The sequence below is a fragment of the Juglans microcarpa x Juglans regia genome, chromosome 1S (genome assembly GCF_004785595.1).
Source record: "Juglans microcarpa x Juglans regia isolate MS1-56 chromosome 1S, Jm3101_v1.0, whole genome shotgun sequence".
Classification (NCBI taxonomy): Eukaryota; Viridiplantae; Streptophyta; class Magnoliopsida; order Fagales; family Juglandaceae; genus Juglans; species Juglans microcarpa x Juglans regia.
The window spans coordinates 20,503,646-20,523,470 of record NC_054595.1 but is presented as its reverse complement, the minus strand read 5'-3'; the positions used below and the strand labels follow the sequence as shown (position 1 = coordinate 20,523,470).

The following is a 19,825-nucleotide window of genomic DNA, read 5'->3' as shown; positions in this document are numbered from 1 at the left end:
ACAAATCTAAATGTTGTCAAAAGGCTCTGTAAAATTGAACACTGGTGGTAGCAACAAATTAAATCACACAAGCTAGAAGGTACATTGATCCATCTGCATGGGGTTTAACGATTGACTGGTCTCAACAACCAATAGAAGACAATAGGAGCACCAAACTGTTACGTGTACATCAATTCATACAAGCAATATTCCGCTTGGACACTCATTGCTCAAGCGGTAGCCCCCAGGTAAGTATGTTGTTCTGTCTCAGCTCTGCAGGGCTTCAACTGACGGTCAATGACCATATACATGTGGCATCATCAACCAGATTCTCCCAGAAGCATGCGTCAGGAAAATAAGGATATGGCTAACATTACCACCTCAAGGCATTATCCACCTTTAGCTTGATAATGACTAAAAATCAAGAACGTGATAGCACGCCTTTTGAACTGCAGATTCAAATGCAAGACGTACTTAGAGTGAGTTCGCATGTCATAACTTATTCAAGTGTTCTAGCTTTCCAAAGAACTAACGCACAGCCACATGCACAGAGTAAAATAATATGGGAAAGAAGCCCTTATAATGTCAAACTAAACATCATCGTGCTGCATAATTGGCAGTAAACATGACTGTAGAAATATGAGATTAGTAAGAACATAGAAAATGATTCAAGTTCCCCACTATTCTGAAGGAGTTTACTGCAACAAAATATTAAATTATTATTATTATTATTATTATTATTATTATTTTTTTTAAAGTAAAAGAAAAAGAACCTCTTAAAATGGATACCATGGAGTAAAACTTGTAAAAGCTCAGAAAGTAAAAAAAAAAAAAATCATCTTTCATAAATAATTTTGATGTGGATTTGATAGGAAATTATATTTGGAAGACAGAATTCAAATATAAGAATAGATGAGTATGTGGGGAGTGTAGTAAAGATAACTCTAGCAACATAGACGTGGCTGCTTCCCATTCATTCTTTTATAAGGATGCCCTTTGGCTGGTCAATAAGGCATATTGCTTTCGCTTCTATAATAGAGGCGCTGTAATGGGCACTTGGCTAACGAATAAGGCATCCAGAGAATAATAGTCGAAGATGTGATGAACCAAGGAAATGACGCTAAAGCAAGTAACAAGCTATAACATCAATAAATGAAATATATATTAACGAATGCACATAAAAGAAGGGGTAAACTGTATATTCTACAATCAAACTACTTGCCACTATTACAGTGAAGTTTAAGGGCCTGTTTGGGAACACAACTGTTCTAAAATGTTCTTAGACTACTTTACTACTATTTACAAACTATTTCACTACTATTCACAGATCATTTAAGATACTATTAGAGGACATTTGGTAATTTTTTCATCTCATCCCATCTCATTTCCTTTCCAAACATCACTCAAACACAAACACTTTCAAACTAATCATTACAATTTTTTCAAACTAATCATTACAACTTTCTTAAAATTTAAAATAAAATACAAAAAAAAAATTCAACTTTTTCAAATCCCAAAACAAATCTAATATTAAAATTTTTTTTCTAACAATATTTTAACTTTATAATATTTTTATTTAACTTTTTCTCTCATTTTCCAAAACCTTATAAAATATCACAACTCAAACTATTTTATTAAAATTCATAAATCATTTCACTACTATTTACAGATTTCTCATTTCATCTCATTCCCCAAGCATCCCCTTAGTATCCAAACAGAGCCTAGGCCTTGTTTGGCAAGTGAGAGTACTTGAGGTACTCTCACTACTATTCTTTACTTTATTATTACTTTTTACCTACTTTTCTACTATTCATTACTTTTCACCTACTTTTTAATATTTTATTATTACTTTTTCATTACTTTTTCACTACTATTCATAAACATTCTCAACACTTCTCAGGTATTCTCACTACCCAAACGTAGCCTAAAAATCAAACCTTATAAAAATTGTAGGATTCAGAGATGTATTGAACCTAGGAGCATCTATCAATGGCAATCATAAATTTAATTGAAAGGGAAAATAACAAACCTAGGAATTGTCCCACGGCGACGTGGGTCATATTCTGTTGCTTGCCGAAGAGCTCTTGCAAAAGCTTTGAAGGTTGCTTCAATTATATGGTGAGAATTTCTTCCAGAAAGCTGTTGTCAACCACAATAAAAATGCTGTTAAAAAATTTAAACGGGAGTGAAAAGCCGAATAAAATTACTGCTGACATTCCATTACTTGTTTTCTCTTTTTGTCAATTTCTTTTTTCAATGGAGCTCTACATACTTCCCTTTGCACTAGGGCTTTGCCCTTTCCTATTCTTTCAATTCTATTGTATGCTTATCATGAAAAAGAGAAATGTTTTCAGTTCATTACAAACAGAAATCATGGGCATAATTACTAATAATTAGAAATATAAGAATAGGATGGAAGTGCATGGTAATGCTCAAAATAACATTAAACATCCATTCGCATAATAGAGTTCATCAAGTACAAAGTGCATGAACCTTTTCTCCAGTAAATTTTTTATTTTTTTATTTTTGTTTCAAAGGATCTTTTTTTTTTTTTTTGATAAGTAAACGGTAGTATAAATAAGAATAGGCAAAGCCCAGGAATACAAGGCGGTATACAAGAGGTAAAACCTATCTAGTTGCTAGAAAAGAAAGAAGAAAATCATGTACATTTAGGCCATTAAAATCTACAGCAATAGCCCAAAGAAGTAAGGTACGGAAAAATAAAATTCTAAGATCCTCTATTGTCTGCTCCTTATCTTCAAATGTCTGCTCATTACGCTCCCGCCAAATACACCACATAATACAAATACACCACATAATACAAATATGAACCATTTTCCACACAACTTTGATTTGTGGAGCACCACCTGGCAAATACCCAGCTAGCCAATAACTCTACCACTGTAGCAGGCATCACCCAATTTAACCCTAATCGAATGAACACATCGCTCCACAGTGCTCTAGCTGTCTCATAATGAAGTAAAAGATGATCCACTGTCTCGCCAGCTTTCTTGCACATACAACACCAATCAGGAATAGTTACCCGACGCTTCCGCAGATTATCAGTGGTCAAAATCTTACCCAGAGCCGCTGTCCAAGTGAAAAATAGTGCTTTTGAAGGTGCCTTATTCCTCCACAATCCTCTCCAAGGAAAATGCGTGTTTGGAAGTAAAGTAAGGGACTTATAGAAGGAGCGAACCGAAAAAACACCCTTACTTGCCAGATTCCACCACAGTTTATCTTCTCTCAATCTAGACATTCTTGTAGAGTACACCCGACTGAAAAACGCCTCAAAACTATTTATTTCCCAGTCTTGAGCTGTTCTACTAAAGGTGACATTCCAATAGAGTTGATCCCCTGAACGAACCATGAGATCCGCCACTGAAGCCTCTTGATCACAAGCCAAATGAAAAATGGAAGGCAAGGCGTCCGCTAGAGCCTCCTCCCCACAACAAATGTCCCTCCAAAATTTTATACGAGTGCCCTCCCCCACCAAAAATTTAGTATGGCGAGAAAACACCCCCAACCACATCGTATGTGCTTCCAAACCCCCACCCCATAGGACCCATTCCCCTCTCTAGTACACCAATCCCCCCACCCCCTTCTCCCTCTTACCATATTTGCAATCAACCACTAATTTCCATAGAGCTTCTGGTTCCAAGTTGTATCTCCAAAGCCATTTCCTAAGTAATGCCCAATTAAAAGTTCTCAAATTCTTTATCCCCAACCCACCTGAAGGAATTGGTCTGCACACCTTATCCCAACTGACTAGGTGAAACTTGAATTCATCTTCCATCCCACTCCATAAGAAATCCCGATAAAGTTTTTCGATTCGCGCCGCCACACTAGCTGGAATTGGAAATAAAGATAGAAAGTAAGTTGGCAAGTTAGAGAGAGTACTCTTGATAAGAGTCACCCTTCCTCCTTTCGAAAAATACAGTCTCTTCCTCCCAGCCAATCTTCGTTCTATTTTCTCAATAACTTTGTTCCAAATAGACAAAGCCTGTGAAGCAGCCCCAATGGTAACCCCAAATATGTCATAGGGAGAGAAGCGACCTTACACCCAAGAGTGTTAGCCAACTGCCGAGAGATGCTGACGTTCCCAACAGGCACTAACTTTGATTTATCGAAGTTAACTCTCAAACTTGACACTGCTTCGAAACAAAAAAGAAGCGCCTTCAATGCCCTAAGTTGGTCTTGCTATGCATCACAGAAAATTAAAGTGTCATTTGCAAATAATAAGTGGGAGACCGAGGTGAGACCCCTCTGTAGATCACCCACTGAAAAACCAGCCATAAAACCATGACTAACCACAGCCGATAACATCCTACTCAAAGCCTCCATGACGATAACGAAAAGCAGAGGGGACAAGGGATCCCCCTGTCTTAAGCCTCGAGAGCTATTGAAAAAACCCTCTGGGTTACCATTGATCAAGACTGAAATTTACCGTTGAGATGCACCATCTGATCCACATACACCACCTCTCCCCAAAGCCAAATCTCTTCAATAAGTACAAGAGAAATTCCCAGTTTACATGAACATATGTTTTTTCCATATCTAATTTACAAATAATACCTGGAATGTCAGACTTTAATCTACTATCCAGACATTCATTTGCAATTAAGACCGAGTCCAGAATCTGAAGACCCCGTACAAAAGCATTTTGCGGCTTTGAAATTACTTTATCAATTGCCACCCCTAACCTATTAGCTAGCACATTTGAGATGATTTTGTATATCCCATTAATGAGACTAATAGGCCTAAAATCCTCAGCTCCACCGCTCCGGATTTCTTCGGAATCAAAGCAATAAAAGTAGCATTCAGGCTTTTCTTGAATTTCCCAGCCAAGAAAAGCTCCTGAAACACATTCATAATGTCATCCTTTACCACCTCCCAACATGTTTAGAAAAACCCCATCGTAAAGCCATCCAGACCTGGTGCTTTATCCTTTACCATCTTTCGAACCACATCCAATACCTCCATCTCCTTAAAAGATCTTTCCAACCAGGATGCTGTCTGTGGTTCTATGGACTCAAAACCAAGTCCATCTAGCTTGGGCCTCTAGCCCTCATTTTCTGTAAATAGGTGTTCATAGAAGTTCACCACATGTTCCCGGATCACAAGGGCCTCTGTACAATCACTACCATTGATATTCAGCATCTCAATAGAGTTAGTTCTCCGATGGGAGTTAGCCACTTTGTGGAAGAATTTTGTGCTTCGATCCCCTTCCTTCGACCAAAGCACTCTTGACTTCTGTCTCCAAGAGATCTCTTCTAATGTTAAAACCCTTTCCAACTCTAATGCCAGCACAATCTTACGTAAAATTTCCTCTGGGGTAAGAGCCCTATCCTCAATAATCTTTTCAAGATTCTGTAAATCCTCCATTAGAGTTTTCTTTTGCTCCCCAATATTTCCAAATGATTGGAAATTCCAAAGCTTTAAATCTTCCTTTAATGCTTTCAGTTTGCCTGCAAGTATATAAGAGGGGGAACCGTAAAGCTGATAAGAAGACCACCAATTCCTTACCATATCCACGAAGCCATCACTTTTAAGCCACATATTTTCGAACTTGAAATAACGACGACCTCCTTGAATACCACCTCCATCTAATAATATGGGAAAATGATCCGAGCATAAGCGCGACAGTCGCTTCTGACATACCTCCGGATAATGGCTTTCCCATTCCGGCGATATTAAAAATCTATCCAACCGGGTCCAAGATTGACTATTAGACCATGTGAAAAGACCGCCAACTAGAGGGAGTTCAACAAAATTCAGGTAAAAAATGCATTCTGAGAATTCAGCCATGGCTGGATGTAACCGATTGCTTCCAGATCTTTCACTAGGGAACCTTACTACATTAAAATCTCCTCCTATGCAACAAGGAGAATCTAATGATCGAGAATAGTTAGACGAGTTCTCTGACAATTTTAAGAAGCTCCGAGTATTATTACCTGGCGGATGTGAAGTGTCATGCCAGAAGTATTCACCAGTGACTGGAAAAAATGCTCCACCAACTACAAATAAGAGTTCCAAACAATTCATTTCCTCCAGTAACAAGTTCAGGAAGACAACTAAAAAAACAGAGATACTAGACTCTATAAAATTGAATGAAGAGTACATTTTAAACTCTCAGAATACCAACATTTTATCAATTTGCACCTTAAACTGCCAAAATTTTCAATTTGCACCTCAAAGTACCACTTTTTAACAATTTGTCAAAAAGTGGTAGTTAGGGGTGTGAACTGATGATTTTGTTAATTTCAGGTATAAATTGAAAAAATGGTAGTAGAATGGGGGGTTGCAAAATGCAGTTTCCCGTAAAATTGCAAAAAACTCCATAGGTGCACAAACTTTCACATTTTGTCAATGTCTCAGCGGGGGTAGTTCTAACACTGCCCCAGAGATGAATGGTAAATGGAGACATCCACACTGTGTGGAAGTAAACAAGAACAACACCTACCTGAGTGTCATATGTTCCGACTCTCTGAGTAGGTATTTGCAGATCATAACTTAAATGCGGTCGTCCAGATAAATCCTGAACAAACAAGTTCTTATCATTAAGTAGTTATTTCAAACATCAAGAGGACTTAGCTTTCAGTCTCTCACATATAAATTCACCTAACACGTAAAAGAATATAAGCATCAGAAAGCTGTCCTAAAGACAATCTTCTACGACTTGATTTGTTGTATTGATCTACACTAATACCATTTTTTTGTAAGTGATCAACACTAATACCTCAAAAAGAAGACTAGCTGTACATAGCACTTTCAAAGTCACTTTGTCCTCAAACTACACAATTCTTTAGAGGATAATTAAGGACCCAACAGCCACAATGTCCTAATTCGGTTTTGTCAAAATTTTACAGTATACGATATAAGTTGGTGATAGCAAACCAATTTCCAATATGTGCAAAAAAAAAAACGGCTAATCTTATCGTCAGTATATTTTTCAACAGTTAGTTTGTGTGGACAGTCAAGTTGAACTTACCAGCACAACGTGTATTAGTGCTTCATCAAGAGGGGCAGAGAAGTCACCAAACCGATTTATTCCTTTCCTATCACCAAGTGCCTGCAAAAAAGCCTGCCGACCAACCAGAACTAACTTATTACATCTCATACCCAGTAATACCAACAGGATGATCCAAAAATGAAGCTATTGAAGCAATAGGCTTTGGATGTCTGATTTGGTCCATTATGTCAAATACAATATTCTCAAGTAATGAACATAAGTAAAACTATTTCAAAGACATTTTTTTTCTGTAAGTAAAATCTAATTCAAAGACATATGAGACTAGATGTATAACTGGATAAATAAACTAAATTATGGAAACAACTAAAATTATTTGAATACCATCAAAATTTTTGTTTTTTTGACAAGTAAGATTTTATTGATAGTAAAAGGAATAGCCCAAGCACACAGGGAGACCATCAAAGAAGCTTTTTTATCTTCATAGCTTATAATAAAAAAAATGGACTGCCTCAATTTCAGTAACATACAGACAAACCATAAGTCATAACCAAACAATTGCTGTAATGTTTTTCTTTTCAATACCGTTCCAATGGCAAGAGCAACATCTTCATTTGTGTGATGATCGTCAATGTGGATGTCCCCAGTAGCCTTCACATGCACATCAAATAGCCCATGCGAAGCAAGTTGCTAACATGAAACAAATAAATATAATCATCAACCTTTTCCTATAAGAGAGATAAAGAGCCTGCCCAAATAGAGTAGTAATTCTTAAGTGTGTTTTCCAAACCATTCCAGCATAATGAGCTGGAAGTGGAGTGCGAAGAAATATATATATGTATATATATCGAAAAATATTTTATGTTTGCTGGGAAATCATAAAATGCTGAGTAGAATTCGCTTTTGCTCTTCCCTTAACCCACCAAGAAAGCATTTTCTAAAGCTAAACTAGCAACATCCAAAGATAAAAAGCCAGCACCGTTCGTAAAATACTGAAGTTGGAAACCACAACTAAGTGCAGCTTAACCAAGATTGAGAAACAAATTAGGAAATCAGTAAAATAAAAGCAATTTTTAAAGCTCAAATCACTAACATCCAACATGTGATCCAGGAAGGGAATCCCAGTATTGTTCTCAGCAATCCCTGAACCATCCAAATTTATTTTCACCGACACATTGGTCTCCTTCGTGACCCTTTTGACCTCCCCAATCCGAGCGTTTATCGTCGAGACATTCTCTTCGAGCGATGCAGGACAGGAAATAAATCTGTGTGGGTCCTCAGACATTCTCAGGAGCAGGCCGTGATTTAGTGACGAAATTGGGCGTTGAGCAAAAGATGTGAGAGTGGAAGCGAGGGGTCTCTGAGAAATCTTCACCCTAGATTTTAGCATAGGAGAAGAGGTGGGATGGTACACAAGACGTAGAGCTGCGGCCAGCTCCATGTTCAGAAAATAGAAAACAGTACCTCCCCGAGAGAATTGATATGCTGCAGTTGCACAAGGCAAAACTCAGTCAACCAAAAACGCACCGTTTGTTTGTTTGGAATAATGGTAGGGGTAGTAGGGCTGCCTAATTTTCGGTTTATCTTAATAAAGAGATAAATTATAACTTATTATTTAAATTGAGGATTAAGTGATAGTTTTCATAGTTTTATGGCCATATTGTAAAATGAATAATAGTTTAGAGAAAATAAAACATCAATTCTCGTCAATTTCTTTAATGGCTATGCGTATAACGAGTGGGTCAAGGAAAATTAGTTTTTTTTTTTTTTAAATGGGAAAAATAGTTAGATTTAGATAATTTATTTGAAAAAAATAAGACCAACAAAAAAATGTGACTTTTTTTTATGTAGATACTAGGTATCCCACTTTTTTTCAAAAGAATTATGTAAGACTTGTAGTCTTAGCTAGATTGAACTTGTACATCTTAAAACTGCATCAACATTACTTTGTTATTTTCAAAAGTTGCTGCTTTGCTAATTTAAATATCATAATCTACATGCACGTACACATTCTGAGCAATACACATTCTGAGCAATCCAAGCCTCTGATTACAAAGAGCATTGTGCCTCGTAAATATTTTATGCTCAGGAAAAATTATATTTTCAAACCGATGTGTAGAGCATATCTAGTCAAATGTGACATAAATTAATTTGGATGATAATTTTTTTTTTAAGGTTACAAATTAAATCTTATCATTTAAATTATGTGGATATTATAATCTACACACCAGCTTGAAAATAGAATAACTCTTTGCTCAGTATCATTCGGAAAAAGAATGTGAAGTTTCTATTTACTTAAATGTCTAACATATGTAAGTTTGAGATAATTAGGCCATTCAGCAGAGTAGCAAGAGCAGATAAATCCAACTTGAAGAGCTCAGAGGAAAAGGCAATCATACAACAGAGATACCATTAACGTCCAATGAATCTAAGGATCTCAAGAATGTTAAACTCAGTGCAGGATATCCTCATTCTCATTTAAGTGCCTTGAAAAAAATATTCATATTAGCAGAGCCCGTCTTCATTTCAGATCATGACCCTAGCCCCAACTTGAACATTTACAACATGTTGGCTTTCAACTTGGGAACTCAGTCTTTCGAAGCACTATCAAGAGCATCATGTCTTGTTGCTCACAAGGTAGCCGATGAGCAGATCAAAATTTATCCAGGCAAGCAAATTGTGGCTGACCTATATTTAGGAACATGGTGCCAGCACTAGAAACAAAGGCGAAGATCTACTCGAACATCATCCATAACAACCATGTCATGTGACAATAAATAGCAAAACTCTGCTGTAACAAGGGTCTTTGGAGTGAGAAACTCTACAACTCTACAGCAGCAGAGTCAGGTATATAAACCGTGAAGCGGCATGAGTACTTTCCGATGATGTGCTCAGAGCATTTCAAAATGCCACCTCAAACCTCCAAGGATCCTCCTTGAACTGGCAACACCACCATCGACTTTGTGAGCACAAAATCATATCGCTTGGATCAAAAGGCAACATCCAAACTTTCTGTAACTTAATCTTGAGATGCATAGAAGTTAGTCTAGAACCTTATAGATGACACTCGTTAACAAGTCTTCCCATCAAGTGCATCAGTAAGAGAATTGTCATCAGATGCATGCAATCGGCTTTTTCGGAGTCCTGCAACTAGAATAGTTTAATCAGATTTAACTTGCGAGGAACTCTCAGCAGAACCGGTTTGACTAGAATCAGAGACATCTAGATTTGATTGATCTCCTTGGTGGTGTTCTCTGCAGAAATTTCCCCTAGAGATGGAACAGACTCAAGACAGTCAATGTTAATGTTTACTTCCAGGGCTTCATCCATATCATTCTCTTTCCAAGATTGGCCATCATCTATGACAGGACAATCCATTTCCAGTTTATTTCCTTGCTCAAGTGCATCATGAATCATATCGGAGGGGGACATAAACTTCTTGCCAGATGCAGATTGAGCTAGCTTGTCCACCAAATAAGAATTGAAACATGTAGTCAGCTGAACTGAAACGGGAATATTAACTTCATATGAAGCATCTAAAGAACTAGAATCTGCAGCTCCAACATCATCATTTACCTCATTGGCACACGGCAAACCAGCATCATCACACCCAAGTGGATCATGCACAGCAGTGGAATCCATGCCAGATTTATTGTCAGTGGCTGTAACTTCATCAGTTAATTCATTAGAACAATGACTAGCACCGTCAAACCTATGAGGATCAGCATGCAAATTGGATTTATTATCTGTAAATGCACCTTCATCAGTTATCTCATTAGCACAGCACAAACCAGCTTCGTCACACCCATGAGGATCATGCCCAGCACTGTTACACCCACGAGAATCATGCCCCACTGGAGAATCCATATCAGATTTACTTTCCACCTCAGGCTTAGTAGAAAGCTTGTTGTTGCACACCTTTTGCTTTGCACCTATTGGAAAGAATCAAATACAAACTTAAACAGCAGGCCATCAATATAAAGTTAAAGGGAAAGGCAACAAACACCACAGCTAATACTTGTCTTGCAGGTCACATTCCCCTCAATGCTCTCTTGCTCCAGTAGTGGCTTCTGTAACATATCTGTACCCGGGAAGACCAACATATTCATCGATATCATTTCTTGCTTGAGTGATTCCTCGAGAGGAGCGAAACCAAAAACCACAGTCCATGTATGCATGAGTTCAGCAATAGCAGGAATAATAAGTTTCTCAACCTTGAGAGAGCAGAGAGCCTTCAAATGGTAGAGAAACAGGATGAAGTCAGTAGCATATATGAAAGCAAGCAGGTAGAAAGAAAACAAATATACAATCTTTTCAATCTCTTTTCCATGTTAGAGAAATCACCCAGGACATCATTCTTGTAGCTTACTGATTCAATAGCAGCAAAAAGCCGACGGCACATCCCTTGACGCCTATATACATGCCGAGTTCCAATAAATGGCATCTCTGCTAACTTGGTCCCATGGAACCTAACCAGGCAGTAGACACTGTGACGGTAAGAATCACAATCCACACACTCAAGCAGGAATCATATAAATCTCAAGAACCGCCAAACAGAAACACCTCCCTCATACCAGAACTTAACCAGACAGTAAAAAGAGAATGGTAAGAATTTAATTGCATGCTAATCTACACATGCACACATACAAAAAACTTGAGACACCATTGACAGGAGCTTATACTTCATAAGGGACATTGGATAATTAATATGAGAATTCTGGTCAAGAAGCACATAACATAACATTATTCCAATTATTGAACAGAGTACCGTTCCAACATCTAAACCACTGACCCAGGAAAGCTTCACTCAGAAGAACACAAAAGAATAGTAGTGAGCTTGAACCTACCATCTCAGCTAAGCACGAGAACAAGATATATAAAGAAAACATCTGTTGAACAAAGCTATTAGTTACTGTGTATAGAAACATATTAGTGACATTAAAGTTTATGGCACAGCACCTGATAGATGCTGCAGAAATTATTTCATCACCCCTCTCCAAAATAGCAGTGTAGAAGCCACTATAGTTTAGCCGATTAAAGTTTGATCTGAAATATAAAATGGGAAACATAATTAAAATCAGATGAGTGGGACAACATATATTTCGCAAAAAAAAGTAACATGGTTTAATAGCTTAAATACTCCAGAAAAGTGATCAGCAGTGACACACAGATACACACAAAGAAACATTTACCTAGAAACTATGGTACATATGTATATCAAGAAGGTTAACTATGGTAAATATGTATATCAAGAAGGTTTGATGTTTGAAACCAGTTACCCATCAAAACATCTCAGCAAAGGATACAAAAATGTAAGTCAACACAAGAAACAAGAGTGGACCATAAAATCTCGATCACTTCCAAGTGAGCCAGCATGCTAACACAAACTTTACACTACAAACCTCAACAAAGCATCGCTTCACACTTGGAATTTTTCATACCATTGTTTTCCCATCAAATTGAACATTTGTTTACAAAAACTGGCTAGCAATGCAGCCTTAACTGGTTTCAAAACAATGTAACTTTAATTTAAGAGCTCATAAGCTTTGGGTGGGCCAAATGTAAGGAGCAAGATTTGTTATTCATCCCAGGAAACACCAACAAAATAATTATAGTAAATCTTCCATGCTAAATGAGTCGTGACACTGCATATCCAATTAATTAATTAATGTCAAATTTATGTTTTCGCCTTTACATAGCATGGTCCTTCCTCTCCACTAGCCTGGATTAAGTATGCTTTTGGTTGCTAAATAAAGCATGATCAGGTCCAAGCTTCATGACTGATTAGACGGTGAGCATATTAGAAGTTTATGCTACTTTGTGCAGTGCCCGTTCTATGCCCTTTTCCAGAGCAGATATGTGCTACTGTTTTCAGTTTGTGGGAAATAAATGTGTTTTTTCTTTTTCTTTTTTTTAGTAAGAGGTTTGTGGAAAATATACACACAGAAGAAAAATCTTACAATTTCTTCCTTTCAAAGGCAGGTTAAAATATAGGTAGGTAATTAACAAGTAGGACACTTCCTATCACCATTTTGCTCAACCAACATAACAGAAACGTATCACACCCTCCATCATCATTTTCTAACCCATTTTAGATACAACTTCCTTTTCTGATGATATTGAACTGCATTGTTGTACAACTTGTGATTCATCATAATAGATATGGTTAACTCAAACCAATATTTAGAGAAAATACAGTTTGTTTTTTTTATAAGTAGAAGCAGTACTTAATAAAACTTGGGTGTAAATACAGTTTTTTTTCCGTAAGCCATGTTTCCAAATCTTCAATTAGAGACGTTCAGATTTCCAACACCGTCTATCCAAATCAAATGTGTCTCACTGTTCTAACCAAATGTTGATTATATACCATTCTAATTAGTAATATAAAAGGTCAAATTTTTGTTATATAAAGTTTGAGGACTATATGCAGATGGGATGACATATAATAAGGTAAAAAGGTCAAATGATGAATGCATATTTTACATGGAAATAAAAAAGATACAAAAAAACCATAATACAACATTAAAGAAATCAAGCATCATAAAAAAAAATAAAGAAACCATTTCCAGCAAGCCAAGAAATAATAAATGTCTATTTCTGCAAAAGCTGAAAACCTTATAACTGAAAATCCTTAGTCAAAGTTGGCAGCATTTGTTAAGATCAAATACGTCAATCACACAGTCTCTCATGTGTAAGCTCAAACCAACACATATTCCTATTATTATTATTATTTTTTATGTCCAAGAACAGCATCCCAACTAATCCCGGGGGTGCATAGGCCCTCAGCAAGGAGTTTCCTGCAAGTGCACCTCGCGTAATTCAAGGGAAAAATCTCCCAGTCCGATGGCCCCTAGAGATTGTTTGCACTCAAGGGGATTTGAACCTTAGACCTGGGGGGAGCATACCTCCAAGCCCAAGGCCTTTACCACTAGAACCAACCCCTAGGGGTTCCGTATTCCTATTAATAAACAGAAAAGATCCAATATGGGAGGAAAAAGTACTGAGATTGAAGGGCTGAACCACTAGGGGTTGGCTCAAGTGGTAAAGGCCTTGGTATTAGTGGTATGCTCCTTCTAGGTCTAAGGTTTGAATCCTCAAGTGAAAACAATTCCTAGGCGCCATCGGACTGGGGGATTTTTCCCTTGAACTACCCAAGGTGCACTTGCGGGAAACTCCTTGTCGAGGGTCTGTGCATCCTCGGGATTAGTCAGGAAGCTATTCTCGGACACCTGGTGCCAATTAAAAAAAAAAAAAAAAAAAGGAGAGAGATTGAAGGGCTGAACCATCCGTGTCGGGAATATAGGCTAATGCACTCTTTTTCCTCCGCATATACTCCATTCTCTTGGTCAAGGCAATTTGCTTTAGATAAGGTACAAAATTTAGCACTTACCCACTGTTATAAAGAACATTATGTAGTAAATTAATCCCACTCCTCCTGTCCACAATTGGCAAGAAGCATTCATCCATAACAGTCTGTGCAACAGCCAGCTTAGAATTGCATTCCACCCGTTGAGGAAGCCCTCGAAGAGATGTATCTGAGTCTTTGTCCGTTCTATGAATAAGAGACCATGAAAAGCCTGCTTCCAGCTCATGTCTGACACCACGATACTTCTGCAAATGCTCAAAGAGCTGCAGAAGCAACAAGGATATAATTCAAGAAAGTGCCTTTGGAAATGTCAGATGAGAAATTTACAAATTGATGTGAGATTGAGAACCATACCTACAACTAACAAGACATATAACATACACCAAAAAAACAACTGATCTATCTATGCTAAATCAAGAGAAGAATTTCTAGTCACTGGAAGGTTAGAAGGAAAAAATACACAAAAACATGCAAACAAATGTCATTATATATTTTTTGATCAATAAACAAAATTTTATTGATAATAGGGATAGGCAATTGCCCAATTACATGGGACATATACAAAAGCATCATCTATGCTTGATAATCTAGTAGATGTCATTCTATATAAAACCTCCCAAATAATGCAAGTATTATGCCATAACTTCCTCTTACTATTCATTATATTCCATTATGAACTTCAAAGGGTAAAGCCATATGACATCCTATTACATTAATCTAGAATACAGACCGAGGTTTGTACTCAAAATCTGCAGAAGGTCCATTAGAAAAGCACTCGTGTATTTATTTATTTATTTATAAGTATAAAAGAAAAGCACTCACATATTATATAACATCACACAGAGTTTTATCACTGAAAGTATGCAGGTGTTATCATGTGATTGACACTCATTACTAACCCTAACTTTTAGATGGACAAGAAAAACACTAAAAACAAAAACTATTCTAACAAGCCTTGATATTATAAAATATTTGGTTATAAACTACTGAAGTATTGAATTGTGATGTTCTATCTCCAACTCATTATGTCACCTCAAGGTGCTACGCACAACTAATTAAACATAGCAGATACACTATTTGCATATTTTGAGATAATTAAACACAGGAAGCCTAAATAAAGATACCTCTTTACATTTTTGCTGACAAAAAGAAGAGACTAAACTAGAAGAATCAACATGAATAGCATCCATCTCCAGCATGCATGATTTATGATCTACAAAAAATTTCAACCAAAATATTGTCAGTGCAATAATAAAACAAGAGAAAGTATATAATCCACTGAAAGAACTTCAAAACAAAGGAATGAAAAAGTTACTACATTTTTTCTCACACACACTGCATTTGAGGAGTGCGCAGGCATCTCCTTGAGCACCACTGCCACTAACAGCCCCACAAAATTTGCACGTGCAATTTGGACAGTGCCAATCGCCAGGTGGAAGCATCTGTAGCAAGAAAGGTATGAATGCCTTAAGTACTGGAGACATATATGAGCAAATGCAACATTGCCCAAATATTTAATTAATTGTGCATACATCTCCAGTGCAAAAGTGCCCCTCAAGTTTTAATAATGAAAGATGAGGCAATATTTCTCCTCCCGTCCGAGTACTCCCTACATCACAAAACCTACAACCATCACAAACTAAATCTAACTTCACCAAACAGCATTCCCCAGACCAACACAACACATGGCAAGGACACCATATCATAATTCAATGCCTTTTGTGCACAGGTTCCCACAAGTCTCAACCCTGAAAAGATATTTCAAAAGTCTCCATAGACTCTCCTTCCACACTAGACCCCAGTCTAATAATATCACTTCAAAAAGTCTCAGATCACCAACAAAAGAACAGCACAGGAAATCCAAAACAAACTCAAAAAAGAAATATAATACAAGAAGGATCATGTAAGGAACCATATGGGGCGTGCAACTGGAGTGAATTGAAGTACACATACCCGTATATCCAAGCAACTCAGATGAAATGTTGATGGACACCCGTCACAACAGATCAAATCCCCACCATCTCCACAGATGCCACAAGTGTCATCGTTTGGATCATCTCCATCTGTGTCTATAGAGTGAAAATCAATGCGTAGAGAATCTTCTTGTCTATTCCATGCATCTATCTGGCACTGCAAAAGAGAAACCCCAGAGTCCAGATATATGTGTTGAAATGGCTGGCGCAATTTGCTCCCAGCATGAATCTCAAACTTTGAAACTGTGAGGATTTTACTACAGCAACCACAGTGAATGCCATCTCGTGTAATCCAACCCTCCAACATTACTCGAGTCCGCCGGCGGTTCATATACTGCACCTTTTGGCTTAATCCCACAGTTCCAGAGTCAATCAGCCATGAAAGCAGTGTCCGTTTTCCAGTATATGGAACAAAACCATCAGCATCCGAGCTTTGTGCCTTGTTAGAACTACGAACCAACAAGGTACATCTGCCAAGTTTTCTACTTTTTCTTGCATGTGGCATACGAGGGTTGGATCCAGAGGATGGTTTTTCAATGCCATCATGCATATATTTAGCATTCTGACCTTTTGATTTTGAGTTGACACTGGCAGAGCCATTTTCAGTCATTCTATTCTTCAATGATTTACCACCCTGCTTTATGAAGGAGCTTAGTTTCTCTTCATGACTGATACTGTCCATGCTCTCCACATCACGCTTGGTACTTGCAAATCTTTTCTCAGCAGCTTCTGTTGCATTGTCACTGTCACTGCAATCTCTTTGCTTCTTTTTCATTTCTTTCTCAATTTTCTTTCGAGTTTTCCTAGTTAATTGGCTAAGTATCTCATCTGATATGGGAGAAAATGAAGAACAGTCCCCGCTGGGTTTAGCCTCACCATCCTCATCTTTCAATTGCTTTTGATATGCATCATAGGCCTTGATGATTGACCAGTATGCTGTTCCCGAGGGGTTAATGTACACCGCATCTAGATAGTCTCTGTTCCTCCTAGGCCTGTAATCTATTGTCCAGCCAGCACTCAAAAGCATCTCTCTAATCCGTTCACGCAGCTTTTGCTTCTCTGTGCCACTACCACGCCTAGCTTTTCCTTCTTTGATTATAGCCTGTGGGAGGTTCTCAGATGGAGGAGTCTTTTCCTCTTCACATCTTATCCTCTTTCTAGAACTATGAGCTTCCACATTCTTCGATCTTAGCTTCAATGATGGAGAAGTCTTTTCTTCTTCACTTCTTATCCTCTTTTTAGAACTATTAGCTTCCACATTTTTCAATGTTAGCTTCAATGATGCATCACTGTTCTCTGAATCCCATTCGCCATCCTTACCATTCTTACTTGATAATGATTTCTGCAAAGCCATCTGACTCTTTTCTGAATGGAAAACTAAACCTGGTTTCTCAAATTTTTTCTCTGTGTACGATGATGAATGAATCACTGCATTCCTCTTAGCAATATCTTCAATCCTTGAACCCTTTCTACTTTCCTCAGCAATGTGGTGATCAAGATCTTCCAACGGCCCACCAAACCTCTTCTTCTTGTTTACCATCACCTTCAAAACACCATTTTTGCCCTGAACTCTAATGGGTTTATCTGAATGGCCCATTAATTTTTCTCTTAAAAGCGAGAGGGGTAGCTGAGTTCCATCCCTATTCATCTTAACCCTAGTATTATCAACACCATCTCCTAAATTCAAGCCACCTGCAGGGTCACAATATAAATTCTTTCTCTTGTAAACACCATGTCTACTCGACCCAGTTTCATATTCCCTATCAATTCCACTCCGGGCCATGTCCATTGATCCCAAAAACCTTCTTCCCCCAACTTTGATTCCACTGTCATTGAAATGTTTCCTCCGCATTCTTTGTCCACCAAACCCATCATACTCATCAAACTCAAATATGTCCAAGTTACCTCTCTCACTTATGCTCTCGTCAAAACCATTCCTACCAGTCATACCCTCTTCATAATGTCTCACATGGTCCAACCTATCCCTCTTTCTACCAATTTCACTCTCATCTACAATATCCTTTTCAAAAGTGGATAATCCACTACAGACCCTTATAGTTTCGGGGCCAACCCTTCTTTGAGGGACCGGAAAAAGCTCGTCGCTTGAGCCTGAATCGCTCAAAACCAAACTCAACCTCTTCTTCTGCTTCTTCGACTCGAAAACCTTTCGAGAACCAGCAGGACCAACCCCACCCACTCCATCAACACTTTTCTTTCTAACAATTAAACAACCTGATGAGCTCCTATTCTTCACCACAAGCCCTGAAGGACGATCAGATCTCAGTCCCTCTTCCATCTACATCCAATACACAAAATAAAGGTTCTAAATCCAAATATCTACCTTCAAATCGATACCAAGTAAATCAATTGAAACCCTAGTTCTCTCTCAAACCAAATCAGCCAGATCTGAAGAAAAAGAATCCGAATGCTGACAATCCGTTTGACGACAATCAAAACCTCACCCTCAGATAAAAGAAAAGAGTCAGGAGAGCTTACCTCTTTTCGGAAGGTACTAAGATTCCTTCACCGGAAATTCACCGTTGGGTATGTGCGATCGGTGAAGCCACTCTCCGGTGAAAGAAAGGCAGAGAGATCGAGGGTTTGGATTGTAATGGCACTCGAGGAAACCAAAACCTTGATTATTATTTATTTTTCCGTATTTTCCCATCCTGGCGTTCACGTTTTTAATGTCTATGTATCCCTGTACATACATACACACACATTCTTTTCCTCTATTTTCCCTCCAAATCTGGGAATTCGAGACGCTGCAGGACTGTTAAATAACGGCCTTGATCGTTCCACGTCGGAGGGTCATATGAATCGCTGGCTTTGACGGTAACGTGGCAAGATCGTAGTGGGCTTCAACGAGGTAGGTATCTGTTTTAACAGTTCGGCCGTACCGCGACGCATTGATTCTTCCAGTTAAAGGGGGAATATACTATGCACGAGCGGAAGAGAGCGCGTGAAGCTAAGGTTAGGATCAGATAATCGTATCTATCTCTCATGGATTTGCAAAAGAGTAATTACTAGGGAGAAATTATTATAATAGTGTATATTTTGTATTTATTATATAATTATTTTTAATTTTTTAATTTTTTAATTTTAAACTTAAAAAATGTATAATTTAGATGATATCATATTATGTGTACAAAATAATTATTCCGAAAAATAACTTCTATCTATTTATTTTTTGAAAAACTCTCGGTCATAATTTCAACTTCTCTTCGGACTGCTACTCTTTCGGTAAAAACTAGTTTTTTTTTTCTCTTTCTTTCTTTTTTAAAAGATTGTACTATAAAATTTTTTTTACTTATTATCTCTTATATCATATATAAATATATAACTTATTATTTTTATTCTTCTATTTAAATATAAGAACAAAATTGACAAATTACATGTTAATATATAGTATAAAAATGATAAGTAACATTTCTCTATGCTATATCCTACTTACTCATATTTTAGATACTACTATTAATTTTTTGATAGACATCTATTTTAAAAAATAATATCTATAGTAGTTCATAGACACCTCAG

General features: G+C 37.5%; 2 protein-coding genes across 5 annotated transcripts; both read right to left on the bottom strand.

Moving 5' to 3' along the window:
- Positions 1-11: 11 nt before the first annotated feature.
- On the bottom strand, positions 12-8,445 carry LOC121247085 (imidazoleglycerol-phosphate dehydratase 1, chloroplastic-like). The gene is made up of 7 exons (XM_041145417.1): positions 8,043-8,445; positions 7,535-7,639; positions 6,971-7,063; positions 6,443-6,517; positions 5,934-5,996; positions 2,009-2,118; positions 12-428 (listed from the first exon to the last, which is right to left on the bottom strand). Exons 1-7 carry the CDS (start codon positions 8,388-8,390, stop codon positions 401-403), a joined length of 822 nt encoding a protein of 273 aa, XP_041001351.1. The 5' UTR covers positions 8,391-8,445; the 3' UTR covers positions 12-400.
- A 772-nt stretch (positions 8,446-9,217) lies between these two features.
- Positions 9,218-18,999, bottom strand: LOC121245836 (increased DNA methylation 1-like). 4 transcript variants are annotated; one of them, XR_005937012.1, is made up of 9 exons: positions 16,269-18,997; positions 15,634-15,757; positions 15,440-15,528; positions 14,340-14,578; positions 11,909-11,995; positions 11,319-11,418; positions 10,968-11,181; positions 10,003-10,881; positions 9,218-9,889 (listed from the first exon to the last, which is right to left on the bottom strand). XR_005937012.1 is itself a non-coding variant. In XM_041143716.1 (9 exons), the coding sequence occupies exons 1-9, from the start codon at positions 18,582-18,584 to the stop codon at positions 10,172-10,174; spliced, it is 3,783 nt and encodes a 1,260-aa protein (XP_040999650.1). In that variant the 5' UTR covers positions 18,585-18,999; the 3' UTR covers positions 9,218-10,171. The 4 variants fall into 4 exon arrangements, 3 of the variants coding, with proteins under 3 accessions (XP_040999650.1, XP_040999649.1, XP_040999648.1); XM_041143716.1 differs by having other exon boundaries at positions 9,218-10,611; positions 10,708-10,881; positions 16,269-18,999; XM_041143715.1 differs by having other exon boundaries at positions 9,218-10,881; positions 16,269-18,584; positions 18,785-18,997.
- Between the last annotated feature and the right edge of the window lie 826 nt (positions 19,000-19,825).